Source organism: Antechinus flavipes, chromosome 2, assembly GCF_016432865.1.
Source record: "Antechinus flavipes isolate AdamAnt ecotype Samford, QLD, Australia chromosome 2, AdamAnt_v2, whole genome shotgun sequence".
Classification (NCBI taxonomy): domain Eukaryota; kingdom Metazoa; phylum Chordata; class Mammalia; order Dasyuromorphia; family Dasyuridae; genus Antechinus; species Antechinus flavipes.
The window spans coordinates 329,648,153-329,668,476 of record NC_067399.1 but is presented as its reverse complement, the minus strand read 5'-3'; the positions used below and the strand labels follow the sequence as shown (position 1 = coordinate 329,668,476).

Below are 20,324 nucleotides of genomic sequence, written 5' to 3'. Positions count from 1 at the left end.
TGTGATAATCTACAAAGATATATTTAGCATTTTTGCTTTTAAAATATTTATTTGTAATTTCTCTGTGGTTTAAAATAAAAGCTATTTTATCTGGTTACAGATTTCATCTTGTCCTGAAAAATATGTATTTTAATGTTTTTATTTAGAAGATACAAAAAATATTTTAGTTATAAAATTTCCAAGTTTGTTCATTTTTGTATGTTCATTTTTGTTTATTTTTCTTTTTTCTAGCTCTGATGGAAGAATGTTAAAATCTACTATTACTATGTATGCCTTTTTTTGCAATTTATTTGACTCTTAGAAATTAAGATGCCCTTGATGCCTGTTTTATATTTATATCAATTAATCATCTATGGTACCTTTAAGTAAAATATATTTTATTGTTTCTCTGTTGATATTAATTTAAAATTTAAAAATTTGTTTAACATGACAGCCTAATTGCAACTTCTAGGTTGTTTTTTTTTAATTTATCTCATGTGTAGAAAATTTTGTTTCAGTCTCTCATTTAGATTGTACATGTCTTTCTTTTAAAATGTATTTTTGATAAATAATATATTGGGTGATGTTATTTTCTTATCCTTCTTTTTCATTTTACTGAATTGTTAAGCCAGTTCACCTTTAAGTTAGAGAGCGTCATGGTCATGTTTCCCTCTATTTGTTTCTTTACCTTTTTTTTCCCCAAGATGTTTGCAGTATTTTCCATTTTCCATTCTGGGTTCTCTGCAACATTTTACACTGTTAATTATCTTCTCTGCCTAGTTACTTCCTCTTCTCTAGATTTTTATGATTTCTTATTCAATTCTACTTCTACCTATCTGCTTGTTCATTTATCATACACAATCCATTCCCCAGTTATGGATTTACCTCAAGGCTCTGCCCAAGGTCCCATTCTTTTTTTTTCTCTGTAGTTTCTCAGTGATTTCACTTGTTCCTATAGGTTCAGTTTTCACTTCTATGCAGTTAACATTCAGATTCATCTTTTATTTCTGTCTTGAATTGTATTCCCACAGTATCTCTTTTTTTTGGACATTTCAATCTCAATATCTTATATTCAATATATCCAAAAAAGAATTCATTATCTCCTGTTGTTTCTTCCTTTATAACATCTCTGCTAGTCCTATCATAACCCAAATGTAAGCCCTAATTAGTCCCCTTTTTTTTGGACTATTGCAATAGCCTCATATTTGTTCTCTATGCTCCATCTTTTTCTTCCCAACCCATCCTCTATATAGGTTTCAAAGCGATATTCCTTAATTTCTAAATATGACTGTTATCGCAATATTCAAAAAGCTCCAATAGCTCATTACTGCCTCTGGGACAGATGAACATTTATTTAATTTTTGCTTTATTCCAAACATTCTGGTAGATGCTGGGAATACAGCTCTTTGCAATTAGAATATGGACTGTTTTTGAGGCTTTTTACACATCAATTTCCTCACCAACTTTACTTTCTGATTAAACTGACCTACTTTTTGTTCTTCATATATGATATTCCATTTCCCATCTCTGTGCTTATACACAGGGTTATTTTCCATGATAGGAATTCACTCTTTCCTCATCTTATTTCTTTCCCTAGTTTTTCAAAGCTTAGCTCAAATACTCACTTCCTTCATGCATTCTGGATTCACACCCCACCTTCAACTGACAGTGCTTCCTTCTATCTCCAGTAATTGTGTATCTGTATCTTATCTTGTAACTACTTCATATAAAAAGGGGTGTGTCTGTGTGTGTGTGTGTATACACATATGTAGATATATATACATATATATATAGCCACAAATGCATATATATACATTTGTATATGTATTAATAGATATGTGTATATACATATATATTTATACATTATATATACATGTCTCTGTGTATGTGTGGTACACACACACATATACTTGTATATAATGTTCATTTATGTGGGCAACGGATCTAGCAAAGCAAACTGAACAGCCAGTGCACTTGATGGGGATGAGTGTGAAGCACCTTCAGTGTTGTGACTTTCTTTTCAAAATCAGTTTACCAAAAAAAACATTAGAAATTTAAAAATGAAAACTCACAAACCTTGCTCCTTGAATACCATCCTCTTATTAGTTTGTGATTTTCCCCCAGTAGTAGCTAGATCCCAAATTCATATAACAAGCTTATGAAGATGAATACTGCTCTACTATTTTGTCCTAACAGTGCCAGCCTCCACATTAATTTCTATTGGTCTATTGGTCTTCTTAGAACATAGATTCTTAATTTTTTATTATTTCATAGATGTTTGTACAGTCTGATAGACTTTCTATGGACACTTTATTAAAGTAAATTTATAATACATAGGATCAATTATATTGAAATATAGTTATCAATCTTTTTTAAAGTTCACAGATCCCAGATTTTTTTTTTCCACAGATCCCAGATTAAGAATGCCTCATCAGGAATGGGGGACATTCTCTTCCATATTCTTTCTCTACTTCTAAGCCTTAAATAGCATACATAGCTTAACATTTTTGCTGACTAAAATAGTTTTATAGTAGAAAACAGATTTAAAATGAGAAAAATAGGATAAAGAATAGGCAAGCTAGCATTCCTGGCTAACTATAAGAAAGGAAATTGACTTTGCTAGGAAATAGAAAAGGCCTCACTGCCCTGGAGCTATGGATCTTTGTGTTCCAGTACTCTTTCTGTGTCACAGCAAACGATCAATCCAGATCTCCTGATAGGTCATTAAAAGTTCTTTATTGGAATGCTTCCCACTTTCATGCTCAGCTCTCTAACTAGCTCTTCTGTCCTACTTTCCCAGGGTCCCCTTGTGTGCTCTTTTTCTATAACTTCTTTTCCAAAAGAAAAAGTTTCAAAGTCCCTAAGTCCCTCTGCTTCAAAGAAAGACTACACTTATTTCCTCCTTTTTAATAGAATTTAAACTTCATTAGGTAAAGGAGAGTATCATTTTTACCTCAAAACTCCCAATTTATGGACAAATAATATATGCCACTAACTAGCTGTGTCAAAGCCAACAACAACCCAATTCACCTTAATTTTCATGATAATTTTTTTCATGGTAGCTTATTGCCTTATAGACTTGTATTTTTTAGAAATATTTGAATAGACCAATGAAATTAAACAATGAGAGAAGGGACTCTCTAACTGTTGGCTTCTAAATCCAGCCTTATAGATGCCTTTGGATAGAATTGGAATGGACTTTAAAATTCCTCCCTATATCTAGGTTTTAGCTAGGACTGCAGAGATGTTGCTCCCCAGAGAATCCTCCTCAGATATTCAAGACAAGCTTTTCCTATAAAAAGAACTTGAAAAATCTAACAGGTGATAAGAACCCAGATTTCGTGGATTAGTTCCAGGAAGTTATATGATCCCAATTTTAGCATGGCAGTCACCTTGTATAAGGCTTCTTCTGTGCGCAGGCTCATTAGAAAAACTCGGATGAAGTAAGTGCCTGGAAGCATTTTTCACCTGGGTTGTTTCAGCTTGTTCCTCACAAAGCTAGCTCTCTGGAGGGCCTCAGGATCAGTGAGAGTGAGAAGTAGTCAAAGTCCTTGGTCTTTAGGAGGAGAAGTGAAGGAGTCAGGCAAACTGCCACATGGCTCATCAAAGCTGGATCCTGGACTCTGGAGTCTGGAGCCTGAAGTCTTCCCTGCTGAGCGAGCTGCAACAGAGAGACTCTGACTCTCTCCCTCAGCCCTCCAAACCTTCCCTATGATTACTTCACCACGATACATTAAGCAGGCACCAATTAGGAGAGCCATCATACTACCATATCATCTAAGTATATGTTTATAGAACCATTATATCACATTGAGTAGTAATCTTAAGTACTCTGCTGTCTTAGATTCAAGGACACCTTTTCCAGTCCTCTACATATGTACATACATGTGTATACATATGTATTTATGTACACATGTGTATAGAAAAAGAAAAATGGAGAGGAAGTCAGATTATTATAGAGCGATCTATCAAATTAGTTTTTTAAAGCAATTTTTAGCTGCAGAACCTTTTTCATTCCAGGTTTCCCTAAGAGCTAGAGCATCAGTTCTCAAAGTGTGATCTGTGGACTACTAAACTATTTCAAGGAGATCTGTGAAGTCAAAAAATTTTATGATAATCTCAAGATATTTTAATAATCATTATTAATAATGATAAACATAACCCACATAAAAGCTCTTTTGGGAGAGGATCCCCAATAATTTTAAAGAATATTAAAGGGGCCCTGAGAACAAAAAGTTTGAGAACTACTGATATTAGCAAAGCTGGTGGTATATACATTCTGGCAGACCATATTGTAAAATACCATTTTTTGCATCCCTTTAGGAGACTAGATAGCATTTGGAATCTACTTTGAGATTTCTTTCTTAATTCTAAACCCTCCTAGGGGCTATAGAAATGGTACTATCTTCATCCTGACCTCTTCCCCCTCTTTGGAAGACATAGTAGAAAGACCCTACATTTGGCTCAGATCAAAGGGTTGTAGGTAAAAGGCTTATTTCTGACATCATCATTGCTCTTCCTTGACACATATTTGCCCAAAGTGTCAGATCTAAAGTAGATTTTGAATTGTCTTTAATGCTTAGTAAAACTGTTCTATTCTTTTGAAAATTTATGTCAAGTATCTAATAAGAAAAGATTCTTTTTTTAAATTTTTATTTAATAATTACTTTATATTGACAGAATCCATGCCAGGGTAATTTTTTTTTACATTATCCTTTGCACTCGTTTCTGTTCCAATTTTTTTCCCCTTCCTCCCTCCACCCCCTCCCCTAGATGGCAAGCAGTCCTTTATATGTTGGATATGTTGCAGTATATCCTAGATACAATATATGTTTGCAGAACCGAACAGTTCTCTTGTTGCATAGAGAGAATTGGATTCAGAAGTATAAATAACCCGGGAAGAAAAACAAAAATGCAGATAGTTCACATTCGTTTCCCAGTGTTCTTTCTTTGGGTGTAGCTGCTTTTGTCCGTCATTTATCAATTGAAACTGAGTTAGGTCTCTTTGTCAAAGAAATCCACTTCCATCAAAATATGTCCTCATACATTATCATTGTTGAAGTGTATAATGATCTCCTGGTTCTGCTCATTTCACTTAGCATCAGTTCATGTAAGTCTCGCCAGTCCTCTCTGTAGTCATCCTGCTGGTCATTTCTTACAGAACAATAATATTCCATAACATTCATATACCACAATTTACCCAGCCATTCTCCAATTGATGGGCATCCATTCATTTTCCAGTTTCTAGCCACTACAAATAGGGCTGCTACAAACATTTTGGCACATACAGGTCCCTTTCCCTTCTTTAGTATTTCTTTGGGATATAAGTCCAATAGAAACACTGCTGGATCAAAGGGTATGCACAATTTGATAATTTTTTGGGCATAATTCCAGATTGCTCTCCAGAATGGTTGGATTCGTTCACAGCTCCACCAACAATGCAATAGTGTCCCAGGTTTCCCGCATCCCCTCCAACATTCATCATTATTTTTTCCTGTCATCTTAGCCAATCTGACAGGTGTGTAGTGGTATCTCAGAGTTGTCTTAATTTGCATTTCTCTGATCAATAATGATTTGGAACACTCTTTCATATGAGTGGTAATAGTTTCAATTTCATCCTCTGAAAATTGTCTGTTCATATCCTTTGACCATTTATCAATTGGAGAATGGCTTGATTTATAAGAAAAGATTCTTAATTTAGCAAGGTGGAGCATTCTGCCTGTGACAATTTGAAATCCTTATTACATTTTAACATACAGAAAATATTCACTGGTGCCTATCATTAATTGATAACTGGCTTTGAACCAAAGATCAAGAGCAATTCATATTATTTTAATGATTATAGAATTGAAAAAGGACTTCAGTGGTCCTTTACTCCCTAAGGCATACTATAAAAGAAATTCTTACTACAACATACTTGTCAAGTTATCTTTTGACCTTTTCTTGAAGACTTTTAATGAGGGGGAACCTGTGATCTCCCAAGATAACTATTCTATTTTGGGATAGCTCTGATTGCCAATAATAATAATAATAATAATTTCTTTATATCAGACATAAATTTGCTTCATGAAACTTCTAACTATTACTCCTGCTTCTGATAAATAATAACCCACCAACTACTTAAACTCATATGTCCCTTAAGTCTTCTCTGTCCTGGCCAAACAAACATCTCTATTTACTTCTGTAAATCTTTATATGACACAAACTTAAGCTCTTTACTACCCTGGTTTCCCTCCTCTGTATGCTTTTCATATTAGCAATGTCCTTCTTAAATTATGATGTCCAGAACTAAATAGTATATTGTAGTCTGGTTAAGAAAGAGTACAAAGGAGCTTCATTCTTTATGAAAGTTATGCCTTTCTTACTGCATCCTAAGATCTCATTAATGTCTTTGACTTCTGCATCACTCTATCTACTACTCATACTGAGCTTACAATTCAAATTCCCACATTTTTTTTCAGATTAAAAAAGTTTAATCTTGTTTCATTCTTTTATGTGTGAAGTTACTTTTTTTTTAACCTGACTAACTCTTTATTCCTATTGAATTTTATGTCAGACTGATCTGATCATTCTAACCTGTCAAAAATTTTGGAAGAGTGACACTGCCCTCCATTATGTGAGCATAACACCTGTGGCTTCCTATAAACCATTGATAAAAATCTTAAGCATCAAAGAGCCAAAACCAGATTTTTGGAGTATATTGCTAGAAACTGTCTGCCAAGTTGGCATTTAATCATTACTTGGTGAAGTGTCAAGAAGGGTTAGTGTTCACTTAAGAGAGTTAAGGGTGCTGTGTTGTTGGAGAGAGAGCCAGGAAAAAGCTATAAATATAAAGGATGAAGTAATATGAGTATGGAATATTCAATGTGTGTACACATTAGGGTTGATATTATTGTCATTCCAAATGAAAGTTTAGCCATGGCTCTGGGGATTGAGATTCAAGGTTTTACTGAATTCCTTACTCTGATCATATGTAGATATCTGGACCTGGGTTACCAATGTTAGAATTGGCGGCACTAGTGTTGGCAGTTTTGTGTTGTGTGGCTGTGTTCTGGGTACCATTTCTTGAAGAAATACACTGCACTTCAATCCATTATCTACTCAGATACCAACATGATTTTTTCAAAAGCATTTTCCTGACCTTGTTATTCCCTTATGAGCTTAATGAGCTTTAATGGTTCTTTATTACCTCCAAGACTTAATACAAAATCTTTTCTTAAGCAGTTAAAACCATTCATAACCTAATCCTTTCCTACCTTTCCAGTTTTCTTACTACTTATTTCCTTAGAATTAACATATTTGCATTTCCTCTCACATGACACTCTATGTCCCATCTCTAGGGCTATCTTTGTACTGGATGGCCTCAAAGCCTGGAATATTCGGTCCATTTTTCTCCACTTCCAAGTTTCCCTGGCTTCTTTAATCCCAACTTCTTCAAGAGGCCTTTCTGGTTCCCCTACCTGCTAAGGCCTTCCCTTTTCATATTACTATATAAATATAATGCCTGTTACTCTCTATCAAATCTCTCCTTCCATCCTTTTTATATACTTTTATATCATTTTTGTATATATACACCTGCTTATTTATATGATCTCCATTTGACCATAAACTGCCTGAAACAGGGGTTATTTTTTATCCTTTCTTTAGTCCCCATACATAGGACAGTGCCTGGCATATATTGTTGCTCATTCATTCAGTCATGTCTTACTCTTTGAGATTCTATGGATCCATATCATGATAATAGTTTTCATGGTTTTTCTTTGGCAAAGATACTGTTGTGGATTTTCATTTTCTTCTCCAGTGAATTAAGACAAACAAATATAAAGTAACTTGCCCAGGATAATACAGTTAATGTCTCAGGTTGGATTTGAATTCAGGTCTTTCTAATTCCAAGGTCCAACATTATATCACTGAGCCACCTAACTTTTGTGAAAAAAATGAAAGTCTCAGAGACATATTAGGTAATTAATAATAATTTATTAGTTATGACTAGCAAATAATCAATAAAATTACTTAAGTGGTCCACTTGGACACCAGAGACAAACATTGGAGGTCCCTGAATGCTTAAATATTCTTGAAGAAGGGGTTGTTCCTGATGGGTGAAAATCAATTCTGATTGGCTAACAATTAATGAGAGAATGAACATTATAATGGAAGATGGATTCGTTCTAATGAAGGACTAAGATTCTGACTATGATCATGTCACTCTTGGACAAAGAGACTCATCTCAGGCCAGACCACTCCTGCCTTTGGCAATCTGTACAAAAAGATCTATTCTCCATCCAGTCTATGAACAATGAACAATGGTGGGTAGGAATTCCACCTAGATGAGATGGACTGAAAAGGGAGAATTCTTTGGATGAGATCAGAAATGTCCTTGAAAGGTTGGGCTCTGAATGATGAAATAGAAAGGGAGAAGCCCTGGATTCCCCCCCATATTAATAATTGATTATTAATAATCATTTCTTTTACTGTCTGACATAGGTTGAACTCTTAATAAATGTTTGATGACTGACTGACTCAGATATGGTACACAGAGGTAAAACTTTTGTCAGGTTCTGTTTCTCAGCATCTGATTTATTACTCAATCTTTTTCACTGACTGCCTATAGGGCAGGGATTTTTAACTTGTAGCCCAAGGTTTAAAAAAAAAAACAAACTCCCTATTCCAATATATTATTGATTTCCTTTTTCTTCTTATTTATTTTGTGATATATATTTTAACGTGATTCTGAGAAGAGATCCATAAGCTTCACTAGGTCACCATAAAGGCACAAAAAAGGTTGAAAACTTGTTGATTGGATCAAATGAGATAAAATTTGTAAAGCACTTAGCATAGTGCCTGACAATACAGTAAATATGAAATAAATGCTTATTCCTTACTCCAACCCCACTCTTTGACCCTAACTAAAATGGAACAGAAGTAAATATTACTAATGCATTAGAGGTATAGTTCATTATTTTTCATCAGCATTCAAATTGGAAATGCAAACTCAAAAACCATATATGGATCAACTCAGCTCAAAGGCTGTTATTCCAAGGGAATAATACTACTGCCTGATGAATTTCATGTATGTACGGTTTGAAAACTGTTTCCCACATTAATTCACTTTTAGTTTTTCTTGCTTGCAGCTATTGACCTGTTGTACTGGCGTGATATTAAGCAGACGGGGATAGTGTTTGGAAGCTTCCTGCTACTGCTCTTCTCTCTGACCCAGTTCAGCGTTGTCAGCGTGGTGGCCTATCTGGCCCTTGCTGCACTCTCAGCCACCATTAGTTTCAGAATCTACAAGTCTGTCTTACAAGCTGTGCAGAAAACTGACGAAGGTCATCCATTCAAGTGAGTACTTGAAGTCAGGAAGGGTCTATCCCATGCTGGGCTCTCCAGACCGTTGCTTTGAACTTGGTTCAATCACATACATTGATTATGAGTCATTTATTGCCTGCAGGAGAAGCACATTTTCCAATAAACCCTATATTGCTGATGGTAAATCTTTACATTTCAAACAATTTCATAATGGGTACCATACTTTGTTCCTATAACTGTGTATTTTGTCTAGAATATCTTTGTCTAGAAGATAATATAAATATGGTGTCTTATGCAGCATAGGAGAGGCAATATGACTCAGAGGATAGAAAGCCTTAAATTGCATTTAAGTCTTGTCTCTGATATGTCCTGATTGTGTAAGGAGGCAACGACTTGCCATTCAACATCTTAATTGCCTTCAGGCATGTCTATAATATTGGAAATTGGGCAGTGAATGTTGATCTGCATAGGTATACTGAATTTCCTCACTGAAAATTCTCTATACTATGAAATAATCCCCCTCCAAAAATTATCTTAATACTAGCAGATCCAGCCTTTTTAAGAAAAAAGAATCAATGTTTGTACATCATTTCCTAGATTTTTCCCTGCTATGTACTTGCATTACATTTTTATACATTACCTGTTTTATACAGGTAAAATATGAGTTGAAGGATCATAGAAGGCAAAGAAGAGATCCCATGAAAGAGTAATATTCAAGAGAGAGAGAAAAAGAAAGAGAGAGAGAGAGACAGAGAGAGAGAGACAGAGAGAGAGAGAGAGAGAGAGAGAGAGAGAGAGAGAGAGAGAGAGAGAGAGAGAAAATGAATGTATGTGTGTATAGGAATTGGGGAATGTACATATGTGTTTTCAATATTTATTTTTTTGGTACCGTCTCCTACCACCTTTTTACTTTCACTTTTCCTTGCTAACAATCTCCTAAAATTTTAGGTGTCTAGTTACCCCAACTGAAGAATCTAGGCTTAATACTCACACTTAATACTGTAGAGACATGCCTAGACACCAAACTAACAACAACAACAATAATCAATCAATAAACATTTATTAAGTGTTATGTGCCAGGCTAAGTTCTGGAGATAGAAAAAAAAAATGACTTCATGTCCTCAAGTAGATTACAATCAAATGACTAACTTTAATAACCTGAATGAATATAGTGTTTTAAGATTTGCAAAGAACTTTCCATATTTTGACACATTTGATCCTCACTATGAACTAGGAATTATTATTATTCCCATTTTATAGATGAGAAAATTAAGCCACAAAGAGATCAAATTGACTTGCTCAAAATCTCACAGTTAGGGAGTGACTGAGACAGAATTTGAATTCAATTCTTTCTGACTCCAAGGCTTACACTCTATTGAGTCACCCAGAATTAATAGATTAGATTAAATTAGAGTGAGGAGATAACCATGATCCAAAAGTCTTGTCACTAGGAAATTGGTGGATCTTTTAATTGGTTGATCTTTTGATACATTTGTGCTGGGAAGAGTTGGAATCATCCTTTCAAGAGCTGAATTTGATAATGTGTATAGATGAAAAATATTTGCAGATTCTGACAAAGAAACAATAAAAAATAAGAAAACTTTTTTAAAAATTAAAATAATCCTCATTTTAGTTTTATATATTTTCCACCTAGAACCTTGAAGTAAAGTCATTCATCTCAAAGGGTGTTGGAACTCAGTGCTAATTAATTAGGTAGTGGCAACTGGGATTTGTAGGCATTTAGAGACTGAGACAAGGACTTGACCAATGATCTCATTGGTATAGGGAATTTTCATGTGAGGAAACGGTTAGAAAAGTGACAGTAAGATGGTACAATGGATAGAGTTCTAAGGTTAGAGTTAGAAAAATTATAGTTCAAATCCGGTCTTAGATATTTACTAGTTGTGTGATTCTGGACAAGTCACTTAACTCTGCCTTATCTGTCAAATGAAATGACGAAGAAAATGGCAAATTACGCCAGTGTTGCAGCCAAGAAAACCCCCAAAAGGCTTCACAAAGAGTTGGACACAACTGAAAAGAACTATTTTTTAATCCATCTGATGGAATTTTATTTTTCTTGTTTTTTTTTTTTGTTGTTGTTGTTGTTTTTGGTTTTTTGGTTTTTGTTTGTTTGTTTTTTGCAGGGCATACCTAGAGCTCGAGATCTCTCTTTCCCAGGACCAGATTCAGAAGTACACAGACTACCTGCAGTTATATGTGAATAGTGCAGCTAAAGAACTGAGAAGGCTCTTTCTGGTCCAGGATCTGGTAGACTCCCTAAAGGTATATGGGCTTAAGTAGTTTACTATACATCCGTTGTTTTTCCCTGAGGTCAAAACTGTAGGAGTTTTTAACAAAATGAGCCTTAATAAGATAATATTTTTACTTTGTTTTTATCTGTTAGATTGGGGGTACATTAGGATTATTGGTTCTTAACCTGAAGCCCATGGACCCATAAGAATTCAGGGCATCAGTATATGTAGATATGTATGCATATTGCTCTATGTGTGCTTATATATATCTATATATATCTATACATCTGTCTGTGTGTGGGCGTGTGTGTGTGTCTATTAAATATAGCTGTGCTTAAATATAGCCTGCTTAGGGAAGTGGTGGGGATGAAAGGGGGAAAAAGAAAAAACTAAAAAAAATCCACAGCAGAGAATAAAAGAACAATCTCCGAGGAAGGAAAGAAAATGTGGACACTTGTGAATATAATTTCTTTTACTATTATGTATCCTTTTTTGAATTGGAAATTCACTGTTACATTTTGAATTCTCCCTGACATTCTGCTGGGCACACGACAACATTCGGTTTTATTTTGTTTTATTTTTCTTTTCTGTCATTCTATTTTTTATTAAATTTTTAAAAATAGAAAAAAAAAAGAATTCAAGCATTCACTAGCTTGACATTTTTATTTCAATGTAATTGGTTTCCTTTGTAATTCTATTTATTTTTAAATACATAAACATGTATGTTTATATACAAAATACACAATATATGTTTATATGTATTAAAATTTTATAAATTTATATATAAGTTATCCCAACAAGGATATATAGTCTTCATCAGATTTCCAAAGGAAATTATGTCATCAAAAAGGTGAAAAAATCCTGAATTAGCTATTCTTTGATATTTCTTCTAGTTTTACTCTTATATAATTCTTTATATTAAAGCAAAAATACTACTTGCCCATGACTTCAAGATCTGTCTTCCCCTCTCCCGCTTTTCCCAAATTCTTAAACCTTATAGCTCTTCTCTCCTTTCACTCCTACCACATACTCTGCCTTCCAGTGACCTATTTGCTGTTCCTTGAACAAGACAGTCCATTTTCTCATTTCCATGCATTTTTACTTACCTCCCTGCCATGCCTGGAATTTTCTCCCTCCTCATCTCTACTATTAGCATCCCTGGATTCCTTCCAGTCCCCACTAAAATCCTACCATCTATAAAAAGCCTTTCCTATTTCCTCTTCTTAGTAATATCTCTCTTCTTCATTGATTAGCTCCAATTTATCTTATATGTGTCTCAGTGGTCCATAGTCATTCGCATGCTGTCTCCCTTCTTACTAATCCCTTTTCTTCCTTGATTATCTATAATTTATCTTTATGTATCTCACTGATGTATATGTTTAGACCATGAACTCAATGAGAACACAAATTTTCCTTTACCTGTCTTTGTATCCCTAGTACTTAACACAATGCCTGTTTGTAGACTAAGTATTGCCAGACTTTCAAACTATTATTTACCTTTTGTATCAAATTTTATTTGAAAGCAATTCTCATTTGAATAAGGAAGCAGTAGAAACATCTTTTTCAGACTCAAAGACTATGTGCTTTATATACTAAAAAATTTCTTGCATTATCTGAGGTTTTTGTTCTTGTTTTTTTTTTTTCAACTAGCTTATTCTTGTCTATGTTTAACTCTTCCTACACTAATTTCAACTTTGAGGATGAACTATATAAAATGATCTAACATAGCAAATAGAAGCTCCAGGTGTGAATCCAAAGCATTGGACTTTATTCATAGTTCTAAAATTGACTTAGCTATCTTTGGATAGAAGGAGCTCAGTAGGACAACAGATGCTGTAAATGCTGGAAATCAGGAAGGCCTGACCTTTGACTGCAAAAACTTGCTAGCTGTGTGACTCTAAGCAAGTCACTTAACTTCTGACTGCCTCAGTTTCTCATTTTTAAAATGAGGGTGAAAATAATAACACTTGCCTCCCATAGTGGTTGTGAAAATAAGATGTCTCAAGTTTTCAAAATCTTTGAATATTAAGTATAAATGCTAGCTATTATTATATTTGTTCTTAATTTGGGGGATTGTTTAAAATAAGAATAAAATCAGTTAATCAATAGTTATTAAGCATCCACTGTATGATTGATGCTGCTAGAGATACAGATAGGCTTCCCTGATCTTAAACATCTTTTAATAATTATAAAATTATGAAATATAATAAAAACTTTGTTACTATCCATAATAATACTTAAGATGAATGTAAAATTGTATTCATAATAGAAAAATGTAGACCCCAGAGCATTATTTTACTTTTTTCTTAGAATTTCAATACAAGGAGATTCAGAAGATACAGAAAAATGGAAGATTTGATTAGTTTTCATTTCTTTTATGATATATTTATATAGTAATGCTTAGTATTTTTTTTAGCTGATTTACTTTTAAATTTACATCAAACTCTTTCTTCCAACTTGTGGTCCAGGGGATAGAGTCCTAGACTTGGAGTTGGTAGGATCTGGATTGAGATCCTTCTCCTAATCTCTTTGAGGCTCAATTTCATCATCTTTAAAGTGGGATACTACTAATACTTACTTCCCTGGGTAGTTGTGAGAATCAAATAAGATAACGTATGGGAAGTTATTTGCAAACCTTAAAAGTACTACATCAATGAGAACTAACTCTTTGAAGACCTGACAATCCTTTTAAATTTCAGTTTGCAGTGCTAATGTGGCTACTGACATACGTTGGTGCTCTCTTCAATGGCCTGACACTGCTGATAATGGGTAAAGAAAATTCAGTATTATTACTTAATTTTTATGTAGAATTTTAATGGAATTGGATGCTGTTACTCTTATCTTTATTTTGCATATTCTGCATGAAATAAAAACCCTGGAATCTCTCAACTATAAAGTAACTTTCTTGCCATGGAAGAACATTTTTTAAGTATAATATATTACTCACTAAAAATGTAGTCTTATTCTCTTGCTTTATGTTTTCTACTAAATATTGCTCTTCCATTGGCTTATCTCCCACTTTATACTATGGCATCTATGGATTAAGATGAATTACTCACCTGGGAAGTTCAGACAGCATTTAACCTCACTCCAGTGAAAGTTGGATATCCCTGTAGTCTCCTCCATGTCTTTTCGTTTTTCTTTTGTAGCATCCTTATATTTAAAATCTTTATTTTTGGTGTCCATAGAATGCTAAAAGGAACTATAGGCATTGGCATCTTAGAAATAGATTAAGTGACATGTACACAGGCTTTTTATTACTCCCTAGTCTCAGAACATTAACTGTATTTTTTTCCCCCTCTCTCTAGCTGTGGTGTCAATGTTTACTCTCCCGGTAGTATATTTTAAGCATCAGGTAAATTCAATGGGGTGTTTGAAATTTGTGTTAAATTTCAGAGTTCTATCTTTTGGCATGCTCACAATTCCTTTTTCTTTGTAGGCACAGATTGACCAATATTTGGGACTTGTGAGGACTCATGTAAATACTGTCGTGGGAAAGTAAGTTCAATAATACATTTTTAAAAGGAATGTTTTGTTTTCTTTTAACATATTTGAGTGTGAAATATGATTATAATCTTATGAGTACTGGATTTGAAGTCAGAGGACCTGAGTTACCACTTACTACCTATGTGACCCTAGACAAGTCAATTTTCCTTATTTATAAAATAAAAGATTTGAATTAAATTTTGCCTAAGGTCTTGACTATGTAGAAATCCCATAATTACTTATGTACTTATTTATTTCAATTATACAGCTGGGTTCTTTGCTCCTAAATGAAAGCACAAGTTTGGAATTTTGAAACAAATTAAATTATTGAAATAGAATGATTATATTATGGATTACAATAAATGTATTTGATATAGATGATAAAGCCATTCATAGAAGATATTTAATGTTCATTGATTGGACAGGACCTACATAAATAGAAAGAAAAGTTTACTGGAAGCCCCCCTAAAATGAAATTAAAGATTTTTTTATTAGGTTTGAAACTTGGGGCAGCTAGATAAAGGGGTGGATATAGCATTGACCTTAGAGTCAGGAGAACCTGAGTTCAAATCTGGTCTCAGACACTTAACATTCACTAGCTATGTGACTCTGGGCAACTCATTTAACCCCAACTGCCTCAAAAAAAGACCTCAGGACAAATATGGTAGCACAAGCCTTTAATCTTTATTGTTTAGAAGACAGCGGCTCATGAATTGCTTAAGTTCAGGATTTCTGAGCTTAAATGAGCTAAAACTAATCAGCTGTTTGCACTAAGTCCAGCACTAATGTTTTACGTTCCCAAGAGCAGCATGCAGGAATGAGTCATCAGGCTGCCAACAGAGGACTGAACTTGTTCTGGTCAAAAATGGAGTAGGTTAAAGTTTTCATGATGATCAGCCATGGGGTTGGACCTGTGAGGGGCTGTTCTATTACCAGTTTGAGAATGATAGGGAGAGAGAAAGGAAGGGAGTGAAAGGGAGAGAGAAAGGAAGAGAGAGAAAAAAAGGAAGGAAGGAAGGAAGGAAGGAAGGAAGGAAGGAAGGAAGGAAGGAAGGAAGGAAGGAAGGAAGGAAGGAAAAGAGTGAAAGAAGGAAAGGAAAGAAAAGATGTAAGGAGGAGTGGGAAGGAGAAGAATAAGAAAATATTAATCAGACCCAGCCTCTGCTTGAAGCATGAATGCCTACTCTGGCATTTCTGTGATTGGGTGAAGTTTTCTTTTTTTTAACGAAGAAGTGTTAAATAAATTGAACACTGGATTGGGATAGGACCTGAGGTTGAATTCTTGTTTCAGTCATCACTAGCCATATGATTATTACTTGATAAGTCAATGAATCTCTCTAGAGCTCAATTTATTCTTTTGTAAAATAAAGTTCACTAAGTAGGTGTGCTAAACTATTTTAATTTTTAAGAGATTTTAGACTAGAAGAAAATGGGTAATGAAAAAAGAGTTTGGAGATTACCCTTTTAATGGGCTGAGGCTTGAGTTGATGCACTAAGGTCCCAAGCACATGAGGCTAAATAGTAATTGGACCATACTCTATTAATATATATGCTTGGAGAAAGAATGGCCCCCGCCCACTCTTTGTGCAAGTCCTGATGTGTTGTATAGGAAATGATGTTTTTGGTGGGTGGAGGCAAGGGAGTGGGAAGGGAAGTGGAAGGAGAGACTGCTGGCTGGCGTCTTGTCACAACTGCTCACATTGCTATTGCCACCCCCTTTCACCTCCGATCCCCCTCTGCTAGCTGGCTTCCTGTCGCAGCTGCCCATATTGCTATCACAATCCCCCTTCACCTCTACTGAGAATAAAGGTTAAAGATGTTTCCCTTAACCTGAATTCCTGACTCTGGCTGATTTTAAATACATGGTCATCACGATAGAAAAGGTAACTGAAGCTTAGAAAAATCAAATGCCTTATCAAAAGTCTCTCAGGGAAATAACAACACTGGCAGCAAGGTGGTACAGTGAAGAGATTGCTGGTTTTAGAGTTAAGAAGACCTGAGTTTGAATCTGGCCTCAGATACTTGCTGATTGACAGTAAGCAAGTCATGTAATCTCTGTCTGCCTCAGTTACTTCATCTGTAAAGCAGATAATAGCACCTATCTTCCAAGGTTATTAAGAAGATAAAATAAAAAAGTGTAAAGGACGTTACAAACTTTAAAGTGATATACAAAGGTGCTAGTATTATCCATATATACTATTTATTAAAATAACATAATTATATATTACATAAACATAATATATTATTCATATAATATAAAACATCTATATTATCCAAAGTCTATAATTCAAAGTCCAGATTCTTTCTAATGCATCAGATTTATTGTGTATATTTTACTTTGATGATTTCTGGACATTATACTGGCATTTGGCAAAGTTTCTCATGGTGTCATCATAAATAATACTTATGTGGGCTGAAAGTTGATATAGTTAGTTGGATCAGAACCTAAATGAACAATCATACTCAAGTATGTTTCTTAACAAAATGAGGTCAATTTGGAGGAAAGTTTTTAGCAATGTTCCACACTGCTGTGTTCTTAGATGTTGAAGATATCTATATCAAATTTGTAGGTGAAAAAATAAAGTGTAATTTTTAAAAAAAATCTGTAGGTGGTCTAAAACTGGGTATTTAATACTAGGTGTCAAAATTCAGATTAAATTAAATTATCTTCTCCAAGTAATATATAATAAAGTGTTTTCTGCATTTACAGTCAACAGAAAAAGAATTGATGCTTCATTATAGCTATATAGGGAAAGAAGAAAGAATAGGAATGCTAAGGGGTGATGATAATTGATGATGCAGAGGAAGAAGACAGAGCTGTTTAACTCTGGTTTACTTTCTTCCACAAGGAGATCTACCTTCAGACTGGAAGGACAGAACAAAAATAAATTGCTAAGGTTCAGCTTATAATATAAATAAATATAAAAATATAAAATATAAAATAAAAGGGAGATGTTAAGAGACTTTCTAGAAGTCCTTAATAAATTCAGATCACCAGATCTGATGAAAATCATAACTGGTAAATATGATTTTTGAAAAAACAAGGAGACTCATAGAGGTGCCCTAGGACGAGAGGAGGGTGAATATCCTGAGTTTCAGAAAAAAAAGAGTAGAGTCTTACAACTCTGTAGCCCAGAAAGCTTGACTTCAAATTGTTGCAAAATTCTAGAATATAGTCTTATTGGGATGGTTAATGAAAACCTCTGAAGGGAAGCAGTGATCATTAAGAGCCTCTCTGGCTCCATGTAAAGCAAACTAACCTTATTTTTTGGCAGCATAGTGATTCTGATAAATTAACTCCGTTAATATGGAGTTTACTTACCCACATTTTAGTGAAGGATTTAACAAAATCTCATACTATATATATATAGAGAGAGAGAGACAGGATGGAAAGATATGAGTAAATATTAGTACAGGTATAGATGGGGGATGTCCAGAGAAAGTCAAGTAGGGCTCAAAGATTATGAAAAATGAAGATCAGTTAAGAGTATTAAGAATCTTTAGCTCAGAAACAAGAAGGTTTTGGGGGAAAATGGACTTTCTTGAGATATTTTAAGGACTGTCATATGAAGAAAGAGTAAACTTGTTCTCCTTGATCCTAGAGCACTCTGGGTAGAAGTCACCAACAGGCAGATTGAGGCTTGATTTCAGAAGCAAACTTCCTAATGATTAAAACTATTCAAAAATAGAATTGTCTGTTTTAAGAAATAGCGAGTGCTCCCACACTCAGTCTTCAAGCAAAAATGGAATTTACCCCTTGTTAGATGTATTGCTGAGATTACTATCTAGGAATAGCTTGAAAAGGAAAGGAGATCCTTTTCAATGCTGAGATTCTTGGAGACTGGGATTCTGTGATTCAAAGATTGAATTATAAAAGAATGGATTGAGAAAGACTACCTCAACCTGGTTCTGAGGGGAGGATTAAAAAAAAAAGACAACCAAAAAACTGGTTGGGGAGAGGGAAGTTAGTTGATCATATAAGCCTAATATGAGCCTTGACTGCTTTAAAATGTAACATGAACAAAGATTTTATCAATAGAAATATAGTTTCTTTTTTTTTAATTCAAGGAAAATAGACCTTTAATGAAATAGTCTTGCTGAAAAGTTGAAAGCTGAATAGAAATTTTGCTACAGAAACACAGAAACATAGGAGTGGGGAAAAAAAGACAAACATTAGTAAATGTTGGACTAAGCAAGAGTATGTGACTTACTTTCTACTAGGGAAAAATGATCTGTTTGGTATAACAAACCTACCAAACCTGAAGCACTAGTCCCAAATACATTCCTCTCTTCTTTGTTTTTTTTTTTAATTATTTTTTTCCAATTACAAGTAAAACCAATTTTTAGCATTTTTTCTAAAATCTTAGTTTCAAATTCACTCTAAGTCAAGAAATATAGTTTCTAAATCAGAAGAGGTAATAATTCTATACTATCAGGCACAAGTCAGATCACATTGGTAATATTTATTCTGTTCATTTCTCTACATTACATTTTATAAAGGAAATTGATAAAGAGCAGCAAAAACTAGAGGAGATTGACCAAAATGGTAAGAAATCTGGAAAAAAATATCCTATGAGGAATTTATAAAGGGAATCCAGATGGTCATTTTTGGATTAATAATAAGCCAGCATTTAATTGGTTCTTTAAAGCACAAACAGCACTTTACCTATGTTATCTCATGTGATCCTCATACCAATGCCATGAAAGAGGTGTTCCTCTTATCCCCATTTTACAGATGAGATAACTCAAGTTAACTGTTAAGTAGTTTCCACAAGGGTCACATAACAGTGAGTGTCTGATGTCCCATTTGAATTCAGGTCTTCTTGACTCCAAGCTCATCATTCTATCCATTTGCTTTGGGAACAGGAAATGGGAGCATGGAGGTCATAGTAATTCTCTTTCAATATTTGTGGAGCTATCATAGATAAAAAATAGCATTTTTTTGTGTTGGTCCACAGAGTAAGATTAGGAGCAGTGGGTGGAATTTATTGGAAGGTAGATTAAGCTTAATATAAGAAATAACTTTCTAGCACCCTGTCAAGTCATTGAACAAATTGTCTCATAAACTAATGAGCCCCACCCACTGGAAATATCAAAGCAAAAGCTAATGCCTCCTGCCAGGAAGCTTATAATGGGGATACTTGTAAGGGGAGGAAAATTAGATTAGATGACTACAAAAGTCTTTTCTAACTTCAAGATTTTATAATTCTATGAAATGAAATAAATGTCAAAAACTTATGAAAAGTATGAAGTACTAGACAAATGTGAGATATTATTAACAAGGAGTCTAAGGTGGAACTA

General features: G+C 34.3%; 1 protein-coding gene across 2 annotated transcripts in view; it reads left to right on the top strand.

The window, feature by feature from the left end:
* The window catches only part of RTN1 (reticulon 1), a 257,441-nt gene that overhangs the window by 234,718 nt on the left and 2,399 nt on the right, over nt 1-20,324 (top strand). For both annotated transcript variants that reach the window (XM_051977764.1, XM_051977765.1), the window contains 5 exons: nt 9,111-9,318; nt 11,430-11,568; nt 14,237-14,306; nt 14,846-14,892; nt 14,977-15,035. In XM_051977764.1, coding sequence (XP_051833724.1) covers nt 9,111-9,318; nt 11,430-11,568; nt 14,237-14,306; nt 14,846-14,892; nt 14,977-15,035 — 523 coding nt within the window. The remainder of the gene's footprint in view (nt 1-9,110; nt 9,319-11,429; nt 11,569-14,236; nt 14,307-14,845; nt 14,893-14,976; nt 15,036-20,324) is intronic.